Source organism: Pleurodeles waltl, chromosome 7 (assembly GCF_031143425.1).
Source record: "Pleurodeles waltl isolate 20211129_DDA chromosome 7, aPleWal1.hap1.20221129, whole genome shotgun sequence".
Classification (NCBI taxonomy): Eukaryota; Metazoa; Chordata; class Amphibia; order Caudata; family Salamandridae; genus Pleurodeles; species Pleurodeles waltl.
In genome coordinates this window covers 559,325,172-559,348,427 of record NC_090446.1, presented here as the reverse complement: position 1 = coordinate 559,348,427, position 23,256 = coordinate 559,325,172, and the positions used below count along the sequence as shown (strand labels likewise).

Here is a 23,256-nt window from a genome sequence, read left to right as displayed (position 1 = left end):
CAGTCTGCCCCCGGGGGCGGGGGCCGAAACCACGTAGACATCCAGGGATTGGTGTGTGTGTGTATGTGTATTTTTGGGGCTGCAGCCTTGGGGGCAGAGCAGCCTATTTTTGGAAGGCCCATCTGCCCCCCAAGCAGGGAAGAAAGGGAAGATTTTTTTTTTCATAATTAGAGGGTGGGGTATGGCCACACCCTCACCCCAAATAAATGGGGTCAAAGTTGTTCTGCCCACCAGTGGGCAGATGAGGCAATTACCCCGGATCCACACCCTGGCGGGGGTGCAGAAAGCCTAATAGATGCCAGGGAATAGAAACAAATAGTGGGGTGGTGGCTACCAACCAGTATGGGCCTGGTTATGCCCCTCACCCCAACTGAAGGGGGTAACAGTCTTTCAACTCTCCCACCGCCCACTAAAAGAGGATATTTGATTATTTTCGATTTTGGTTTTACATTTGGGCCATGAGAGCTCGGCTAACTCTTGAAATCGTCCCACTTGGAATGGTGAGGGCTGCACTTTTTGGATTTTGGGAAGCTGCCATGTAGAAAAATCCACAAGACCTAGACATATCTGAAAACTAAACATCTGGGTGAGTCCAGAGTGGTATGTTTCACAGGCACCCGCACCATTTTCTTACCCACAATGCCCTGAAAACCTCCAACTTTGCTGGAAATCAGACATTTTTCCCACATTTGTGTGATGTAATCTTCCGGAATCTGCAGGAATCCACAAAAGTCCTACCCCCCAGCATTGTCTCATCTATACCAATAAAAAGTCTGCTGCACTTGTCAGCCTGAAAATGTTTTTTTTTTTTTTTTTCAAACTGCCCTTTTGGACCCACTTTGGTTCCCCCCTCAATTTCGACATGTTTTTGGCTCTTCCCTATCACAGGCACTTGACCCACCTATACGAGCGAGGTATCATTTTTATCGGGAGACTGAGGGGAAAGTTGGTTGGTAGGAAATTTGTCCCGGTGCATTGATCCCACACAGAAATGTGGGAAAAATGCGATTTTTTAGCTAAATTTGAGGTTTGCTGAGGATTTTGGATAAGAAAACACTGGGGATCCATGCAAGTCACACCTCCCTGGACTCCCTCGGGTGTCTAGTTTTCAGAAATGTCAGGGTTTGGGAGGTTTCCCTAGATGGCTGCTGAGCGCAGGACCAAAAACGCAGGTGCCCCTGCAAAAAACAGGTAGTTTTGTATTTGAAAATTTTGATGTGCCCAGATAGTGTTTTGGGCCATTTCTTTTCGCGGGTACTAGGCCTACCCACACAAGTGAGGTACCATTTTATTGGGAGACTTCGGTGAATGCTGAGTGGAAGGAAATTTGTGGCTCCTCTCAGATTTCAGAACTTTCTGTTACCGAAATTTGAGGAAAAAGTGTTTTTTTGGCCAAATTTTGAGGTTTGCAAAGGATTCTGAGTAACAGAACTTGGTGAGAGCCCCACAGGTCACCCCATCTTGGATTCCCCTAGGTGTCTAGTTTTAAAAAATGTGCTTGTTTGGTGGATTTTCCCAGGTGCCGGCTGAGCTAAAGGCCGAAATCTACAGTTAGGCAATGTGCAAAAAACAGGTCTGTTTTCTTTGGGACAATGTGATGTGTCCATGTTGTGTTTTGGGGCATTTCCTGTCGCAGGCCCTAGGCCTACCCACACAAGTGAGGTACCATTTTTAGCAGGAGGCTTGGGGTAACGCTGGGTGGAAGGACATTTGTGGCTCCTCTCCGATTCCAGAACTTTCTGTCACCGAAATGTGAGGAAAAAGTGTTTTTTTGGCCACATTTTGAGGTTTGCAAAGGATTCTGGGTAACAGAACCTGGTCAGAGCCCCACAAGTCACCCACTCCTAGATTCCCCTAGGTGTCTAGGTTTCAAAAATGCACAGGTTTGGTAGGTTTCCCTAGGTGCTGGCTGAGCTAGAGGCCAAAATCTACAGCTAGGCACTGCAAAAACACGTCAGATTTCAATGAAGAAATGTGATGGGTCCATGTTGCGTTTCCTGTCGCGAGAATTAGGCCTACCCACGCAAGCGAGGTACCATTTTTATCGAGAGACTTGGGGCAACACAGAATAGCAAAACAAGTGTTATTGCCACTTGTCTTTCTCTACATTTTTTCCTTCCAAATGTAAGACTGTGTGTACAAAAGACGTCTATTTGTGAAATGCCCTCTAATTCACATGCTAGTATGGACACCCCGGAATTCAGAGATGTTCAAATAATCACTGCTTCTCAACACCTTATCTTGTGCCCATTTTGGAAATACAAAGGTTTTCTTGATACCTATTCTTCACTCTTTATATTTCAGCAAATGAATTGCATTATACCCGGTACAGAATGAAAACCCATTGCAAGGTGCAGCTCATTTATTGGCTCTGGGTACCTAGGGTTCTTGATGAACCTACAAGCACTATATATCCCCGCAACCAGAAGAGTCCAGCAGACGTAACGGTGTATTGCTTTAAAAAAATCTGACATCGCAGGAAAAAGTTACAGAGTAAAACATGGAGAAAAATGGCTGTTTTTTCACCTCAATTTCAATTTCAGCTTTATTTTCTGTAGGAAAACCTTGTAGGATCTAGACAAATTACCCCTTGCTGAATTCAGAATTCTGTCTACTTTCCAGAAATGTTTAGCTTTCTGGGATCCAGCATTAGTTTCACACCCATTTCTGTCACTAACTGGAAGGACGCTGAAAGCACAAAAAATAATAAAAATGGGGTATGTCCCAGTAAAATGCCAAAAGTGTGTTGAAAAATTTAGTTTGCTGATTCAAGTCTGCCTGTTCCCAAAAGCTGGGAAGATGGAGATTTTAGCACCACAACCCCTTTGTTGATGCCATTTTCAGGGGGAAAAACCACAAGCCTTCTTCTGCAACCCTTTTTTTCCAATTGTTTTGAAAAAAACGAAATTTTCCTTGTATTTTGGCTAATTTCTTGGTCTCCTTCAGAGGAACCCACAAACTCTGGGTACCTCTAGAATCCCTAGGATGTTGGAAAAAAGGGCGCAAATTTGGCGTGGGTAGCTTATGTGGACACAAAGTTATAAGGGCTTAAGCGCGAACTCCCCCAAACAGCCCAAAGCATCCTGGCACCTGAGGGGAAAAGCCTGGCAGCAAAGGGGTTAAAGGCTAAAAATGCACAATTTGTAAACATGTACTTGTATATATGTTTTAAAATTCTAAAGACAATTTTATGTTCTATGCATACATTTGATATAGATTTGATATATATATATATATATATATATATATATATATTTTATTTTTCCTGGTATGTACTCCGGGGACCCCAGACGTGGGCGAGAATATTCAGTGCTTATGACTACTGATCCGGATCCCTGATTCCCTGGAAGAGAAAATGGTATGTCTTTGCCTCTTCTAAGGGTGTACCCACGACGCAGCTTACCGTGTGCTGCTGGGGGTAAAAACATGGCGGGCCTCAAGTACATGAGCCACAGGAGGGCAAAAACAAAGGAATTGCAGCCTGAAAAAAAACATGGGGGACTGTGGAAAAGCTGAGTGCCTGATCAGGAGCTTTCATCTGGGCACACCTGGTCGCTGGCATATTTTGTAGATATTTGAGACTGAAGCACAAACTACTGACTATAACTTAATTTCACTGTATCCATTACCTTTTGTGCTATAATGTTCCCCCACCACTTTGTGTAGAATTCGTGTTACTTGAGAGCACGTAGGGTGGTAGTGGGCTGAGATAATGACTTAATAGTGGGCCAGTGGAGCAGTGCCTTTCACAAGTCTAATCTGCCATACGCTTCTAACTGCAGATGCTAATAGGTTTCTCAAGATGCGGAGCCCACTGCCCCGATCAAACCATTTATTAAAGAGTTCTTAAGGCGAACAACATCTGTAACCCTCTTCCTGTGATGTCTTCTATAAGAAATAGGAAAGTAAGGCTGACTTTTCTTTCTTCTAGTAAAGGTGGAACTTACAGGAAATGCTCATCAGAAAACATACCAACCCTTTCCTACGTCATTATTTCATATCTACTCAAAATACCAGTCCAGTGTTTAGACCTTAACTCGAAAATATTCACTTTTTGGCCTACGTTGAAGAGCTACAACCTACTTCTACATTAGGAAAACAAAGAGAAAGCATCCCACATTTGACCATACAACTATGTTGAAATACACAAATAAGCCTCCTCAAAAGCCCTGCACTTCGTTTCCAGCTTGGCGATGTTTCTTAAAATTGATTCAACGTAGAAAGTAGCAGCAAATGCCCCACCAGAGGAATAGTCTTGCATAAGCAAACTAATTTTCTTCAAGGGAATGTGACATGCAATCCTCAGAAAATCACCTTAACAATCTCACTTAAGATTAGGGTACACAACCCGTAAGGAAACTGCAGTTTATGAAAGGTTGCTGCTACTAGAAATCTGAACTGGATCTTGGCTCCTAATCGGAATTAAAATGATCAAGGAGATACATAACCTTATCAAGGTCTTGTCGTCAACAAAGACTCCTCTACAATCAAAAAATCAAGAGCCTGTATTGAGAAAGTCTTTTCTCATCAAGACAGTCTCCTAGTGTCAAAGTACCCTTATCAACCTCAGTACACATCAAATACCCGGAAGGAGTGTTTTTAAAGAGGAACCAGACTGCCTGGAGTCTGTCTGGATTTTCTTTATGGCTGGTCAGACAAAGCACCAGTAAAAGGCCAGACGAAGATTCCTTGTATAATTCCACACAACAGTGTATACAATGCGCATGTCACATCCTCCTTCTCTAGGCTTCTAAGATCTCTCATCAACGTGGTTCTGTATTCAACAAACTGGGGTTGAGGGTCTCCTTCCTCAAATACTGATGGTGAGACACTGCTGGCAGCAGCAGTTAGTAAAGACTCACTTCCTGGAAAAATCTATGGTGGGGCAGTGGTGGCATAAGAAAGCAAAAGACTCACTTCCTGAAAGGCGGATAGTGGGTGCAGCAGGACATAGTCATATGGTAGCAATATTGATAAGGTCATTTGCATAATTGTGAACTCAAAACTTCTGTAGTCTACATTTGCTGAACCATATTTAGCTGCTTGCTGAACACTTAACATATCCACTGTTTTTATTCATACATACCTTGTTTGAGAGTCGATTAATCACCTTCCTGTGGTGTTTGGTACTGATGCCAGCTTTTATCAGATTCCGAAGGTTCCTGAGCATGGCCATGAAGGGCAGCTTTTTGCTATCTGGGGAAGTGGAAGACATCAGAAACTCAGTGTAAGTGGCACTGCTGGGGGGCTTAATCGAGGACATCTCTCTCATGACAAGCATATCATCTTGGTCGATCTGGCAGGTACATAATTAACGTAACAGTCCACAATCTTGCTCCTCACTCCGACAGACACATCTCTGTTATCATTGCCATCACACCCCTTTAATGCCAGGGCTGTCAACACTATCTGCCTGACAATAGGCACATCAGCAGTCCTCTAATATCTGAGAAGCCCTCTGCAGGCAGTGATGATCAGCTGTCACCTGTCCCCATTACCTTCAGCTGTCAGCAGACTCTGCTCTATTTAGTCCATTAAGCTATCAGTATTCCTCGCACCCCCACCCCTATACAGGTCATTAATGTCAGCGGTCCTCATTTGATATTGAGCACATCACACATATTATCTTTCCTCCCCACATTTACTGTGGTGGGCCTCTCTCAGTTTGAAGGGATCAGTCTTCTCTCAATAGTCAGCGTCCTTTCTCACATTAGGTATCTTGTAATCCCTTCTCTAGTATACATCAGCGTTCCCTAACTCCTCTTAGAAATTTAAACAGCATTGCTCCCACGTGCTGATATGTGGCCCAGCGTTGAAAATGGAGTCGCATATAAATGACCTCCTTGTACATTGATGTCAGTTTCTTTCTCAACTCTGTCCACGCTCTCGGATGTAGAGCCCAACAATAATCAGGCGCACTAATGTGCAGATCTCTAAGTTGGCACCTTTTTAGCTGGAAGAAGAGACCATTTCACAGAATGGTGAGGAAGGAGTACAGTGGGAAAACTGTGGCTGTATAGAGTACTCAATTAGAAAGAAAGTACCAAAACTAATTACCTTGTTCTTCTGGTGGATACGTCAAACTGCAGATTCCTCACCTTTAGAATATATACTAAAGCAGTATCCTCCCAAATGGTCATTCTGTACAATGCAGCAGATGAAAATATTCTGCAGGACTAAACATTTGAGCTGCCCTTGTTGACAAACCTGGATGTCAAGGCAATAATCCTTGGTGAATGTGTGCAGTGACGCCACGTTGCAACCTGCCAGACCAGGATTTTCATGTGCCAAAGCAAAGACAGTAGTGTTTACCAATGATAGAATGGGAGCAAAGTCTTCTGGAGGCTGCTGCTTGACCAAAGAATAGCAGATCTTAACGGAGAGGAATATCCAACTTGACAAGATCTTTTCTATCTTGGCCCAGAGAACTCATAAAAAGCTGATTGTCTTTAATGAGATTGATGTAAAAGCTCAAGGCTTTCTTGTGGTCCAAATGATGGAGTTGCTCCTCCTCTCTCGCAGGGTAAGGCACAACAAAGAAAGTTGAAAGAGGGATGGATTGCCAATCGTAAAAAGGACTCTTCATCTTCAGCAAAAAGGCTACCCTGGTCTTCACTACCACTTTCTTTTGGAAAAAGGTGATGAAAGGCTGCTGCACCAAAAGAGCCTGAAACCAACATCCTCTGATCGTCATTTGGAGGTGGTCTATGACTGACTTTAGCAAGCCTAACTCACATAACAAGCTAAAGTTATTGTGATAAGGAATAGAGTCTTCAGAGTCAAGAGACGTAGAGGACCATTGTACATCCATGCGAAGGGAAGTGGAGGGGGGAGCATCTGTCTAAACCTTTTAGAAATCTCATCACAACAGCTAATTTAAACAAGGACAGCTAGTCCAACGAACGCAAAAATGGCAAAAGGGCCAACAAAAAACCATTTGGTAGTGCCAGCTGCAAGTCCTTGCTGGGCCATAAATCAAACAAAGAACAAGACATCTGACAGTTTGGCTTGCCCCAGGTCTGTATTGCGAGTGCCAAACCAATATATAAACTTGTCTAAGTGCCCACATAGACAAGCTTTGTAGAGGAATGTCTGCCAGCTAGGAAGGCATACACGACATAGGGGGAAAAACTGAAGGTAGACAACTACTTCCACTCAATCTCCAAGCATGGAGGTGCTGATTGCAAAGGCTGGGTACAGGACCTTGCCATGCTGCTGTGACAGGAGATCAACCCCCTAAGCAGCAACCTGATCTGAGGACAGATGCCCATGCTGGAATTTGAGGGTATCAAACTCTTCTTGCCCAATCCAGAGGCACTAGGATGATTTGATGGTTCTCATTCCTGTGGTTCCCATTCCTCTTCAGAACTTCTAGCAGGACAGACACCAGCAGAAAGGTGTAATTGAGTCCTGTGCTTCACTCTATCCAGAGTGGAGTGAATCTCGAAGAGAGAGCCTTCTTGGAAACTCCAGCACGCAAACGTTTTAAACATTGCACGTTCTCGATAATGCAGAAAAGATGTTGCCAGGGTACTTCTCACTACTGAAAGATGATGTCCTATGCCACCTCGAAATGTAACAGCTTGTCTTGATCTGGGAGGCACCACTGGCGGAATATGTCCGCTATGGTGTTCAAGGATTCTGCTCGGTGGTTTATGACTAGGGAAATGTCCTCATGCTCCACCCAGCTCCACAGATGAATTGCCCCTTGGTACAGGATTCCATCCTGCTCTGTTTGTTGGAGTACCACTTGGCCGTGGTGTTGTCCGCAAGAACCTGAACCAACCATCTTTTGATAGATGTCTGGAAAGCTTTCAATGCTAGCCTGATGGCCTGCAACTCCAACATGTGAATATGAAGACAGTCATCCGCCAGAGACCAACATCCTCTGATCGTCATTTGGAGGTGGTCCATGGCTGACTTTAGCGAGCCTAACTTCTACAGCCAGCCGTCAAGGAGCACGGGCGAGGCCAAAATCAAAAGAGAGCCCAGCGTATTAAAAGTGCTCCTGGCTCATCTTGAACCACAAGTAGCATCTGTGGGACGGGAGGACAGGTACATAGAAGTAGGTATCCTGCACATCCAAAGTTACCATCCAGTCACCTGGATCAAGGGCAGACAGAGCCTGGGCTACCATGAGCATCTTGAATTTGTCCTTTCGCTAAAAGGCGTTTAGATGGCAGGGCTTGAAAATATTACAAAGGATTCTGACCTTGCTCGGCTCAAGCAAGCAAAACAATTGCTCCCTATATCCACGGCTGGAATGCTCTCTTTGGTTCCTCAGGCCAAAAGAGACTGCAGTTCTCAAAGCAAGATGGACTGGTGCTCCTCTGAAAGAGGCTCTAGAGTGGATGGAAAATGCAGTGGGTCAAAAAGAAATGGCAATGCATGGCCTTGTTGAACCATCTGCAGGACTCATCTGCCTGATGTTATATTTTGCAATCCTTGAAGGAAATGTCTGATCCTGCCTTGCATAGGGTGGTTGTGTGCCACTACGGCAAACTAAAGCAGCTTGGAAGCTGAAGCTGCAGGGCACTGGGAAGTTCGCTGCCCCTGCTGGCCTGGACATTGTCTGCTTGATCCACACTCCTAAAAGGACTGGGATGCCAGTTGCAGAGGGGGTGGGCCTTGAAATGCTGCTACAACAACCTCTGAAGTAGTGTTGAAAGGGGCAAAATTGCTGAAGGTACTGTCTTCCTGTAGTCAAAAGGCCTAAGGAGCATGCCATGATCTTCCTTTCTTTGAAAGGTTCCAAGGCTGAATCTGCCTTCTCTCACAAAATATGAGATCTTTCGAATGACATATCAATCAAAGAGGCATGCACATCACCAGAGAAGCCAGTGAACCATGCTAGTGCCAACCACTCGTTAGTTACATTAGTGTCCAGTCTATAGCGGATATATTTGGCAACATCCTGATCATCTTGGGTCCTAAATTTCTCAGTGACTGCTGGCAAGATTTCGCCAACCATGTCCCATAAAGTGTTGAAATATATCCCCATCAAACAGCTGGCGTTGAGTGACCAAAGGTCAAGGCTGGCTGAAGAAAACATCAGCGCGGCGCATGACAACCTAAATGTCTCTGGTGGGAAGGTACAAAGCATAGACCATAGACCTGCTGAAGTGTCAGTCAGGGCTTTATTGAATGGTAGTAAAGGCTCACAGGGCATCTGTCCAAGTTGCAAAACATCTGCTAACACATTAGTTTAACTTCCATAACAGGCAGCTGCAAGTCTAATACCCCTGCTGCCAGTCTCATGACCACAACAAAGGAGGCATTCTCTTCCGTTGATCGCCCAGGAAGAGGAAAGCATCCCACTGTCCATAGAAGTGTTCAACCCATTGCCCTTTTACAATTCCATGTACAGATTGCCATCATCATAGTGTGGGAGAAAATAATCCCCACCATCTCCATTGTCATCTCCAAAAGCTAATTGACTCTATTGAAAATTGTAATTGTAAAGTTGTTGGAGAGCTCGGCTCCAAGTTAAAGGCATGGTTCGGTCTGAGTCAGACTGAGCATGGACCAGGTATGCTGGTATGGATTTGGGACACAATCTCAGTCAGGACCGAGACACATTTGGCTCAGAGTCGGATAGGACTACTGTGACAGAGTCTTCTCCAGCACTAGCAGCTTTACGGTCTGCATTGACATCAAAAGGACCTGCATACATTTTGAAGCCAGATTAGAAGTCAACTCAGATGTTTGGAGGACCAGAGACAGTTTCAAGAGCCACAGAATGCACTGAGGGCAGACCCTCCAGCAGTAATCCTACTGGAGGCCTCCACAGATCGCTGAACCCAAAGGCTAACTAGAGAGCCAGAAGAGTGCCAAAACATATAAAGATTTAAACCCTGTAGTTTTAGGAGGAAACATAATTACCTTCCACACTGGGAAAAATATATAATTTTTAGAAAAATTGAATCAACCAATGAGGAAAAAGTGGGAGCGAGCTTCAGGCCATGTACAAATGCATGGAAAGAAAGGAACTGACATCGATGAGCAGAGATGGCACTTACATTTGGCTTCATCTTCACTTCCGGCCAGCACAAAGTCAAACCGTAGCTGCATAGCACCCCCTACCGGAGCAAAGCTGTTTACATTTCCTGGATTCAGTCTGGTGTCTGGAGATATTTTGAAGGTGAGGAAATTATGTTTAAAGTATTCATCAGAAACTAAGTTGAAAACGTGTTGCATTGCTGCTATTGACTACCATTATATCATCAAGAGTAGTAGACATGGAGTTAAGAACAGTAAGTCTAAGCCTCCCTATGTCTGCTTTCCTTAGTAAGCCAGTGGCAGTTGATACTGTATTTTTAATATTTCTTCATTCAGTATTCTGACCAAATTGTTCTGATATATCAGTAGCTCTACTTACCAAGAAAGTTCGGTAATCCTCTCTCTTTTTCTTTTGTCCTACCCCTATAGCAATTAAAGTTGCATATCACAATACAAAATATAGTCTGACTCTCGCAAACAATCTACACACTGAATACCTATCAATTCTTCCCAGACAGATGGGATATTCCCTCGGAGGCTGAGTAGCCTCTCCCAGGTATCTGGCTGTTTCAATTTCATTCTCTTTCCTGAAAGCTGCGAGTCCCAGGGGCCAGGGAGTCGACTCCGGGCGAATGACTGTAGATCTGATGGATACCTTATGAAAGTGAGGAAGAAAAAAGCAATCAGCCAACAATTAAGTAATTGCTCTAAATTAAAGGACTATATGTGTGTGTGTGTGTGTGTGTGAAAAAGAGATAGAGAGAGAGAGAGAGAAAGAAGAGGAAAGTGATTCAGAAATAGAGCAAGAAAAAGAAAGAGATGTACTCACCTGGACACAGAGAAACGGAAAGAAAATCAACCTACAGTTTAAAGCAGAGGACATCTTAGCATAGAAAAATGGATGCACTACAAAACATGGACCATGCACCCCACGAACACAATATTTTGCAGTCATCTTCACTGAAACAGTTTGGACCTGGCACATACAAAAGAGAGTGAGCAACACAACTCCATTCGAGAAGTTTGCCAGATGTTCCATTTTTATTTGAGGTGACCGCTTGCCTCCCAGACATTCAAGAGCACCCTAAACACCAGCACATTGTGCAGCACACTCTCAGAAAGTGCCAACCCCTATGGTGGTCTTAATGCCACCCTTCACAATAAGTGAGAAGGAGGCTCATACGCAGACTTTACATTTGGCAGAGGCATTCTTTCATTTGTTTAGGGCCACTGATACAAGCAAAAGAGGGAACACTCTCTTTGAAATACACACCTTTTAAACCTCGGTTGTGTTTATGATTTTAGTGTAAGGACCATCTCTAATACCAATCCTTTCCACTGCAGACCAAGCACCTTGGAAATCTAGTCCCTTACACAGAATCTCTCCAGCGGGAATACCCAACACAAACTACAATGCAATGAACATGAACATGAACTGTGAATGATTATCTAATGAGGGATTTTGTAAAGACTTTAATATTTATCATTGGATTAAAAGACACTAGAAGGCAAGTGCCAATTAACATGCATGTGTCTTCCTAGCATCCTAAAGCCTAATTTACCATCTTAACCATGTTTAAGAACAATAGCTAGGTACAGCTCATCCCACAAAGAGAATGTCAAGAGGGATCACATGCATATCTGCTACAGCCTTTAATAATGAACATGCTGTTTTGCAGGAAAGCAGGTTACAATGAGTAAGAAAGCATCTATAGATTTAGTTGATCTCGACTGGCATGAAATGAAATTATCTCCAGTAGCATAAGATAAAAAAAGCAGAATCCAGCATCAGTAGGCTGCCTAAATGTCTTGGGAAAAGACAAAGATCGTTTTCCCATTAAATCATCAAGCAAAACTATCTTTAGTCAAAGGAGAAGTGTTAAAAAAATGTGTGTTAAAATTAAAATGACGGTAGGGTTGCAAGCTTCCTCTACACAGACTAACCATTTTGTAGCGAGAAAGAGGAAATAACTTGTAATAAACCTTCCTAGGCAGGTCAGCAGATCCTTGTAGAGGTCATTATTTACAGGACACAACGTTTTCCTTCTCATCCCTATCATATGCCTCACTTCACTTTACATCACTGAAATATTTATATTGAAACATCATAATTTACTAATCGCTATCTCTGTACTATGTTAAAGTTTATTTGAAAACTGAACACTTAATTTCTTTATTGCTCTCAAATATAAATTCCATTTGAAAACTCAGTTTTAAACACAGAAAAAAATAATTTATAAAAGCAGCCCCTATGAGTGAGAAAATCACATTGTTTTTTTCCACTCAAATTAATAAGATTTGTTCAGAAAGACTCAGAAAGGAAATACAGCTGCAGACTTAGATATGGAGTGGAGGCTTAGTGTGAGCCATCAATTATAGCTTGTGATGCAGATTGTGTGTGTGAACTACCTGCAGCCAAGCAGGCTCTGCACAAGGTGTGCTGGTTCTGTGATGTGCAACTTCTTGATCAGCTTCTTTAAACTCAGGTCGTTCTGCCTCTCTTTGGCTTTCCTCTTCGGCTGGGAATCCAGGAAACCAGGGTCTGTGTCAAACTGCAGATGAAAGCACACATTTTATCATCTCCACAACCACCACATTTAATAAGGGCTATACCACCTAAACAATCACATAGGGTGGAAAACAAACAGCTTCATAAAAGTAGTCATGCGGCATGAAGAAGGGTAGAGAAAGAAAAGAGATGAGAACCGGACTGTGTAGGTCTGACAGATTTCACAGAAACACTGAACAGTTTGAGAAAGCTGCATGAGGAATACTAAACTGCAGACATTATATTCAAGTAGACCTGCAAAGCCTAGGACGCCATGTCTTTGGTTAGACTAGTACAGGCACTCTGTGGATCTGAAGGCATATATGTTTAGCTATATTTGACCTTTTCTGGCCTATTCACCTTTCTTGTTATCTTTTCTACTTGAGGTCCAGTTTGTTTTCCAGTCACCAGAAAATGTATTGTACTATTTGACACAAAAAAACCAATATGATGCCTTCATCCCCTTCATGACTTCTGCTCTGAGAATTTATTCTTACCAACTATTTCACAACATTCCTATCAAAAAGACTCTATAAAATATCAAAGAGTTCCTCATAAAATACTTCTGACAGACAGTCTTTCAGGAATTCATTCCCCTCAATAACTGTTGTGCCCCCACCCAGTTGAAATGACACATGCAGCATAGGAGATCAAGGTTCAACTGTTCAGTCAAATTTACGATAAGGAGTAGGGAGGCAGAAACAGGCACCAATGGGCCCAAAGTACAACCAGCCATTGCATTATCAGGAGCAGGAGGGCAGATGCCAGAACATCAGCCACTAGGAAAGGTTTGGTGATGACAGAGTGGCAAACTAAAAGCAAGATACAGAGACAAGCGCAGAGATAGCATCATTTATTTGAGTTACTTACGCAGAATAGGTGTAGAGGGTGAAGCAGGAAGGGCAATTTGTCTAGCGGTAGAATTTATAGATATAAAAGTTGTGGAGGATACTGGAGCCTGGTCAGGCGTCTTGCATCCTTAACGAAGGGATGCCGACCACTTTTGCTTTTTTTTATTGCAAGAGGTGCTAGAGTAACACCCAAACTCCAAAGTGGGAGGTTGGTGCAGCAGGGAGGATGAATAGTGCTGCAGAGAGAACAGTCCAATGGTCATTACTCATACTGTAGCACTGGATATCAGTAAAACCCCAGGCCACCATTTCTTGTGCAGCTTTAGTGTACATCCTGAAGTTCAAGCTGCAGTACTCTATATCACAATCTAATTTAAGGTACTAAATGATGATGTTGATCAGTCACAGGCAGTCCCTGCAGGCCTGACCACTTAGTGTAATGGAGAGATGGAGACCATAGCTTTGCAAGTCTGGAGGAAAAGACAAGTTTGGTGGCACACAGAGTAAAAGAACAAAGACTTGGAGTAAAGGTTGGTTTGTTCTCTGAATGACTGGGTTGCAGTAGGTCCCTGATGTCCTTGATGCCTGTTTAAAGATTTTTAAGTCCAGTCTACATCTGCCTGTGAAAAAGGGCAGTCAAAAAGCTCCCATTACTTCATACTAACCTTCCACTGGAGATCGAGCAGAACCTGTGCAACCTTCCGAAGACAGGGGAAGACCCTCACTTGTCTGTGCTTCTTACACTGCAAAAAATAAACAAAAGAAAGATTGTTGAAGGTTAACTCTTGACAGGCTAGGTATGCACAACTAAAAGATACATTCATGGAGCAAAACAGTCCTTTAGGCAGAGCAAAAAGAGCCACACAAATAGAGGAAGACTCAATCCCTCACTGATACAACATGTCCTTTCATCTGTCGTTTGCCCTACAGAGACACCACCCCACGCTTTTCAACTGCTGTCTTAAACTAGTACATTTGTGATATATTTTACCACCCCCGATGTGAAACGCAAGATGCACTAATGTAATTGTTCCCTATGAATTCAACCAACATGAACTTCAGAACACTGATGGCAATTGAAGGTTTACCTCTGAAAAGATTCTAGAGCATAGTATAACTGTTTGTACTTTACAAAGTAATTGCCTATTACAGTGATTAAACCAGTCTTTTTGACACAATGTATAGCATGCACCACAGGTTCTTCTAGTTTCAGTGGTAAAAATGGGTGTGATTTTCCAAACATATCAACTGCAGAGAGGAGTCTGATTCACTTTTTAGAAGTAATGTGTGGTTCACCATTGCATCAAAAATGTGTGATAGAAATGTTGGAAATGTCCTGTTACACAGAAAGTAAATGTGACTTACTGATCACTCTTTTAAATTGGTGTCTGAGGAGGACATGCAAAGGGAAAGTGTAGGTGATGGTTTGTACAGTGCCGGTTTACGATGACCTCAACAGGCAAGGTTTGGAATTTTCACTGAGTTGACCACCCTAGTGGGATTATCCTGTAGCACTGAGGAAGGTAAGAAGGAATGGATGGCAAATCAGTTGAAAGAAAGATACAAGCTTTAAAGGAATGTTCAGTAACCATCTCTGACACACTAAGATGATTCAAAGATCACGTTGTTTAGAATGTTGGAACTGTATTTGTTTGCCACATAGCAAGTAATGTGCATATTGATACAGCAGAAGTTCAGAGAGAACACAAATGTGCAATGAAAACAAGGCATTTTACACCAACTGAGAATTCTCATTTTTTGGTGTGGACTGTACTAACACACAAGACAAATGGTCATTAACAGAGCTGTGCAATACAGTATTCTTATCTGGGCTGACAGTCTTCCTTCACAGTATCATCATCTAATGGTTTTGACCAGGGGAATACACTATGTTAAGCCATTAGATTTAACCAGCACAAATAATCAAATCTGGTTAGGAGGGAAAATTAGACATGTAAGGGCTTACATCATACCAACAATGGACATTCTATGTTATTGCATACAGTTTGGAAAAACCAATGCTGCTTCTGTTTTTCAATGTATAATCTTTACCATGTTTAAGGACCATGAAGGAAACAGTGGCATTCCTTTATGATTTCCAAGTCTGTCAGAAAGGTGACAGGAAAGGTTTACAAATTTTGGAACATCAGGGAATATAATTTAGTGATGTGAAATGTACATTTGGACTACCAAGTGGAATATTTGGGACATGCTTTCTCATCTGGCGGAACTGAACCAAAATACAATTTCATAAAGCAACTGAAAATGCTCCCATACTATCACACTAGTCTATTTTTAACCTAATGTTATTGGTTTGTAATAAAAAAGTTATAATACAAGTGTCATAAGGATTAACACAACACATCTGGAGTACATACACACATTTTAGATGCACATGGCAGACGCACCTCCTTTTGTGTCATTTGCATAATATTGAAATCATTTAAGGTAACTTTCAAGTAACCACAAATGGTTTCAACTGTGAAACGTAATTTATATTGACAAATTGACATGGCCTACCACACCACCCAAACATACTAATTGAACCTATAATGCTCCATCCATGCCCCCAAACTGTTTTTAATTATTTATGGGTAACCTCTTTATGAGTTCACCACCTTTTCTACATTTAGATATCAACACATGTTGCTCCTCCATTGTCTAATTGTTAGTGGTTCTATGCTAGCCTGTTTTGCACTATGTCCTTTTTTGCTGCAAGAGGCCATGATAAACAAACAACTTCTGATAGATGGTCAAGTGTTGTATTCCATATATTAAACCCTAAGTAGAATCTTAAATTGTATAAATCTAAAAATGTGCTCTTATTGAAACCTCTCAATGGTATATCAAAGCATCTTCCCACTACCCATCTTCCAGTTCTCCCATGTCTCTCACCCACTGTATTATCAAATCTTTGATTATTTCGGAGTGCTGGACTTTAAGGTAATATATGTGGAGGATTCCACATTTTTGATCATGTGTGTGTCGAAGACCTTATTTTACAGCAATGACTCCACTACTGCCATTGAGTAATCATTGATATACAAAAGCAGTCCAAACTTCTAAACAGTACTTCAACAAACATTCTGCTTTTAAATACATATTATACTTCACATAGCCCTTATGCTTCTCAGTGTTGACATTCCTATATTGTCTCAAACTTGACACCCCTTGTGATCAATCATCCATGTCAGTCTAGATCTCAACCCCTACAGAACCTTAAGATTTTGTTTTCCTTACAATCCCCTTTCCTTTGTAAGTGTATATTCCACTTTCATCCCTAGTGTCAAAGAAGGTTGTATTGTACCTTAACTCTGTGTAGCATATGTGTGTGCCCTTTCTTACGCAGTACACATCTGTCCATTCTTAATGCAGAATATTTTTGTGGGTATACATCCATTTGTTCACAGACACCAGCTGGGCTTCACAATACTCTTGTATACTTTGTAATGCAATTCCACATTCAAAGGAGATTTTCTGTGTCATGAGCACCATTATATGGTTTTGTCTTCCCATATTAAAGATCTTGATATTTCATCTAGCTTTTTAAATATTTGCCTGATATTTTACAAGGGTGTTTTGAATGGCGTACACAAACTTCAGTGGTATTATCATCTTAAACATCAGCATGCAAACCAGGGGCATCAAAGGGAGCTTCCTCCAGGATGTCTGTTCCGTCATCACCCCGTTCAATAAGGGGTTCAAATTGTTGGCATAAAATTAGTATAGACAGTTCGATATCCAGATAACAGGTTATTCAAAAACATTTTTTCCTACCTTGAGTGCTATGAAGACAGGTGGAATTGGGTCCCACCTATGTGGGGGTACAGCAGTGATTTCTCCTGGTATACTAAAGAAAATTGGACTACTTCCTGTAGTTAGGGAACATCGTTTTCAGTTTTGCCAGGCACTAATTAGGATCAGCAATTATAAATTGATGTTTGTCAGCGTATGAGAAATATTTGTCCCAGGTATCACACCACTTTTATCCCCTTATGAAGGGTCCCTACTGTGGCATAGGTTCAGTTGCTACAGCGAGTAAGACTGGGGACAGAGGGAAATCTTACCTTGTACTCCATACTACTGAGAAAATAATGTGATTAATGCCATTACAATGATCTTATATATGTAATATATATAAAATGTGGTATAAAGTGGGAAAAAATTAAAAACCAATTCAAACAAAAGTGAGCTTATGATTTGCTCACCACCAACCACTCAAAATATTTTATGCAATCTCTTTCACTAGAGAAATCTTAAAAATGAATAAACAACCTTCTCGGTTTCTTCTTTTAAAAAAATAATATTTTTATCGATGTTTTCATAGAAGCATTAACACAAACAATAATAATATGGTCATACTTTAAGGCTTTAGCCGCCAGTTCAGTGTATAAATCAATCAGTAATACAGAGACACCAGTTCATTATGCAGGACATTCGGTCACCTTGTGCATAAGGAACATTGAATAGGCAATAAAATATTGCAATCGATTTCCCATCATCTCTGACTGGGAGTCTGACTGGGGGTTGTAACGGCATCTCCCTCCAATAAATATAACACACAGTAAGTTCTCCACCAACACCACATCTTTTGGAGCTTTCGGGGACAGCCCCTACTGCAGTATGTCTGCTGCCATATGTAGTAAGGGCACCTCTTTCGGTCCCCAATATTTAGCTATATCTCTCTTGGCCACCACAAGGGCTAGGGAACAGAAAAGCAGTTTGAAGCGCAGGATGTCTAGGTCACTTGGGATCCCAAGCAAAGCAAACCGGGGCTCCATCGGAACTGGACTCCCTAAGATGGCCGAAAGCTCCTTAAGAAATGCGATCCAGCATCGTCATATGGATGAGCATTCCCCTAAAGTGTGAATAAAGGTTCCAGAATTTGCCTCACAATGCAGACATTCTGGTACCAGTACTCTTCCCTTTTTGTGGAGTTTGTTGCGATCGTAGTAGACTCCAAGCAGAATTGTGATTTAAAGGCCACTTCCCGTGGGTGCATCAATGCCACCTCTGAATCTGTCTTAATGTTTCTCCACATCCTTGTGCCACCTCTCTCGCAGCTGGTCTAGATTGCCAGGCATTTAGATGATCGTTTTATATGTGGCTTGATGGCCCCTCTTTCCAGTTCTTCCATGATCATATGTCCCTCAAGCGGGGCATACGCAGGCAGATCCTTCCTCCGCAACCATTCGGCCAGCCATGTCTCAGTTGTGCATATTTTAGAAACAGGGTCAGGTGCATATGGAATTCTGTTTGTATGGAGGAAAATAGCATAATATCACCCTGCTCCAAGGTATCGTCTACTTTGGAACCAATAGCATCCCAGTGTTTAAATCCAGTTGATTTTGTGAATTGCCACGAGGTACCTGCTCATAGAGGCGTATCCCTGGTAATCTTACAGTCCCATCACAGTACCTTCGGGGCCTTTTTCTATGCATCTAGCATGACACTAGTGGCTGGTGGCAGTGTCTGAGAGCCACTCCGCCCCCATAATGTGAATGGGTTCTGTGTGTTAGGAGAGCTTGTTCCAAGCGGAACATCGGGAGACCCTGTGGAGCACAGATCCAGTCATTTATGTTAATTAAGTGGGATAACCAATACTATCCTTCTGTGTCTGGGAGTGCCAACCCCCCATTATATTGATTACATTGGAGAATTTTAAAGGAGTCTCAGGGCAGATGTCTGTCCAACAGCAGGGTCTGCAGCTCCCTGTTAACGTTGGCGAAGGGGGGTTGAGAGATTGGGTAGTAGGTGTTTTGGAGCACATATGTGAATTAGGGGACTGTAATCATTTTAAACATGGCCGCTCTTCCTATCAAGGTGAAGGGCAGGCCGCTCCACTGTATCATGTCTGGTTGAAAGTCTCGGAAAACCCTTCCCACATTACGGCTTACAGAGAGCTCAGTTTTCATGGTGATGAATATCCCTAGGTACTCGAAGCCATCTTCAGCCACCCTAAACCCATGAGACAATGGCAGCGGGTCAGACAAGCTGGTGGGTGCATATAATAATGGCTTGTGCCAAATGATTGTGTAGCCTGAGCGCCCCATAATCTCCAAGTACCTGGAAAAGTGTTGGGAGAGTACCCTATGGGTCGGTGACGTACAGAAGGATATCGTCATCATATAATGATATTTTTTCTTCCAGGTCATCCTGCTCAGTAAAGCAGAAGCCTCTGACCCCTGGATGATGCCGAACTGCAAATGCCAAATGCTCCAGTGTCAAAACAAATAGGAGTGGAGACAGGGGGCATCCCTGTCTGATTTCTCTGCTAATTGGGAAAGCCTTTGAAGTTTTCCCATTAACTCTGACTTTTGCCATCAGGTTCTTGTAAAGTATTCCCACCCATTTCTTGAAGTGTGGACCAAATCCACACTTCAGTAGTGTCTGCTCAAAGAAGGGCAAGTGGACTGCGTCAAACACTTTCTCAGAATCCAAGAATAGAAAAATATGTGGTGCGGAGTGCATTAGGTCTGAGTTTAGCCAGTTGTGTGTACATCTTAGGTTAAGGTGAGTAGACATACCAGGCATAAATACTGACTGGTCTTGATCTATCGGGGGAGTTATTACCTGCAGAAGCCTCGTAGCCAGAATTGAGGCTAGCAGCTTGGTCTCAACATTAAGTAGTGAGATTGTGTGGTATGAACCAGAGGCATCCCTGGGTTTCCCCTCTTTAGAGAAAACCACAATGGTGGCTCTTCAGAAGTTCCCTGTGGCCAAGACAGCCATATAAAGGCTCAGTAGGTGGGGCCCACGTATGTTAGCGTACCTTTTGTGGAATTCAGCAAGAATCCCATTGGGCCCTGGGGTCTTTCCATGGCACAATTTAGATATTGCTGCCAATATTTTGTTCAGTGCTAGCTCCCCTTCTAGGGAGTCTCGGGCCTCTATATATAAAGACAGAGTGGGAATCGTGGCCGTGTAACTTTGGATGGTGTCTGAGGTATGTAGTGGTCAAGCCCTGTAGAGATCCTTACAGTAATGGGCAAACTCATTGACAATGAGAGTATAGTTGTCTTGAACCTTTCCACTGGGTCAGAGGACAGCCTGCACCCATCAAGCCTCTCGTTCTCTCTTATTCAACCATGCCAAGAGTTTCCCGACCTTGTTCCCTTGATTATATCTTGTCTAAGATCCTCTGCAACATCCTTATCTTTTAACTCCCAAGCATTTAGCCTCCATTCTGCGTTATGCCTGTCGCAGAAGCACTCTATTTGGAACAGCAACGGGGAGTGCTCAGAAAAGCCTCTTGCCAAGTATTCGGCTTTATGCATTTCTCCTAGTTCTCCCCGGGGTATGAAGATATAGTCTAGTCTTGAGCATACCCAGTGGTCTCCCGAGAAGTAGGAATATTTACTATCTGTTGGCTGGAAGTCCTGTCAAAGGTCGACCAATCTCAATCCACTTGCAAATTGTGCAAATGCCATACCCAGAGCAGTCGTCTCATGTGCCCTGGAATGGGCCATGGCCACAACATCATTGAAGTCTCCGCCTATTATGTGTATCGTGGAGGTAGAAACTAGAAGGATGTCCATCACTTTGGCCATGTTGGAAGTCTGGAGTCGTGGAGGGGCATATACGCATAACAGTCATCTCAGTCCGCTCCTTGTATCCCTGCACCCCAGTCTATCTGCCACGTGGGTCCTCCCATATAGGCCTAGTCCGAAATAGACCGTTTTTCTTGATCAATATAGCTACCCCTCTAACTCTCTGGAAAACCCTGCATGTGCTAAGGTGGTAAATGCCACCCTTCCCAAGAATTTGCAATGTGACCCCAGTAGGTGGGTTTCCTGAAGAAAGACTATGTCAGGTTGCAGTCCCCTGAGATATTGTATCACCAGCCCCCGCTTTATCTTACTGCCTAGGCCGTTGACATTCCAGGTCAACAGCATGAGTGGAGAGACCTCTGTTAGGTTGTGTAGTTGTGTGGTGCCACTGTGGAATAATCAGTTTGTGCAGTCCCCTGCGTCCTCATGTGTCTGGCTCAAAATATAGCTATGACCATTTACTTTTTAGAACATTCAAACAAACTGTAGGGATAGGTAGAAACCCCTACTCTGACCCCATCCCGCCACCCCCCCCCCCACAACCCTTCACAGCGAACCATAACTTCCAATTCAAAGTTAGCATAGAGAGAGTATGAAAGGTCTGTAGCCTGCAGCCCAACTTTTACTCTCAACTACAGAGAGTCTTGAGAGTAACAACAGTTTACTTGGAACCGTTAAAAGCAAAGGGAAAAGAAAAGGGAAGAAAAAGGAGGAGAGAAAGAACACCGGTGTAGGAGAGAACAGAAAGTGAAGAAAAGGCAGAACTTTAAAAAACAGTCCATATAACCTTGAGAAGCCTTGCGAGGGGTAAGCAGAAGGGATCCGGACTCCATCCCTTCCCTAAGGCCAGGTATAAATCTGCATCACCAGTCAGCTGTCTGGCCCTTCTCTGTTCGCAATGCTATCAGTCGCAGGGTGAGTGGCGCCCAGACATGTTTGTTCCATGCATGTGATCTACTTAATCAATAGGTGTGTGCCCTCTGATTCTGAGGACAGGACCCCATTCTGTGGGGTAGGGGTCCGCCTGCTCTATTTCTGAGTGGGTTGTCGTTGTTCATCTGTTGGGGGTGCATCGCCCTCAGCATCCAAGGGTAGTCTGGGTGCCCCCTCTATTTGTTCCACTGGATCCATTGTTGCCAGTCTCTAACGTCAAGTCCACATTTCTTGCGGTGAGTTCGGAGGGTTTTCAGTCTCGTTCTATAGCATAGCCATTTTAGTGATGTCTCTGGGCATGTATTCTAGTAACTAGGCCTGCCGGTTGTGCACTTTAGCCCAGTTGCATTTTATTCTGCTTCATTTTTATTTTTTCAGAATAGGCCACATTTGTGGTGTTGTTTTATTTTCTTTATCCAATTGTTCTTTTGCCTAGGAAATCCTTGTGTTTTTTAGCAAGGCATTCTTTTTGTGCTTTCCTCAAGGCTGCAGCGAGATAGGGTTGTTGGCACAAGTGGTACAGTGTGTCTCTTATGTTCACAGAAATACACACACCCTTACGTGGGCGCATTTTCTCAGAACATCAGCTGTTTTATTATAAAAACATTTTTCTGTCCTGTGCATGTTAGAGGGATATTCCAGACAGATCACCACAATTGCATGCTTATGTACTTTGCTACAGCTGCTTGCTGAGACTACCGGTTGCCTGGCCTACATGGGGATGGAGTCAGACTTCCTTGCTCCGGTATGGGGGATGATGTCTTCCCAGGAGGGAATCCTGAAGGTCAGATTAGGGCTTATCATGTTGTGCTCTAACAGAGCTTAGGAAGGAATCACATATATTGCGCATAATGACAGTATGGTGGGACTTTTCCTGTGTTTCACTTTTCTTGTCACCATTTAGCTTTTATTATGTTTCACCATTTCTAATTATTGCATTTCATGCTATTTTATCTACGATGCAGCTGATTCAATAACTCTTATTGAACCATTTTCTGTTTCTGTTTGTCTTTGCATGTGTCACACTAATATAACTGAGAAAAAAGGATGAGATCGGATATAACATTATTTCCCGGAGAAGTCATCTTGTCATGCGCCCAGTTGAAACAAATCATCCCTGCTCTTGCGAAGAGACAAGGCGCGGCTAGTTGGCCAAAACGGATTAGGCCTACAGCTGTCACATGGTGTAGGATTGGACTCAGTTCCCCACAATTCAGGTGATGCTGCCGCCCAAATCCAGCAGCCTCATTAGGATAAAGAGAGCCCATGCAACAGTTCCTCCCTCAGATGTGAATTCTCTACCTGGCTGGTCTCCCCCTAACAGTCTCGTCGGAGGGCGCTCCTCCAGCCATTCCCATGCCTCCTCTGGAGTTTG

At 43.1% G+C, this 23,256-nt stretch overlaps 1 protein-coding gene across 3 annotated transcripts in view; it reads right to left on the bottom strand.

The window, feature by feature from the left end:
- TEP1 (telomerase associated protein 1) overlaps nucleotides 1-23,256 on the bottom strand; it is a 1,055,001-nt gene that overhangs the window by 852,944 nt on the left and 178,801 nt on the right. For all 3 annotated transcript variants that reach the window (XM_069244315.1, XM_069244314.1, XM_069244316.1), the window contains exons 7-10: nucleotides 14,064-14,141; nucleotides 12,409-12,551; nucleotides 10,497-10,654; nucleotides 5,087-5,196 (exon numbers count right to left, since the gene is read on the bottom strand). In XM_069244315.1, the coding sequence (XP_069100416.1) occupies nucleotides 5,087-5,196; nucleotides 10,497-10,654; nucleotides 12,409-12,551; nucleotides 14,064-14,141 (489 nt within the window). The remainder of the gene's footprint in view (nucleotides 1-5,086; nucleotides 5,197-10,496; nucleotides 10,655-12,408; nucleotides 12,552-14,063; nucleotides 14,142-23,256) is intronic.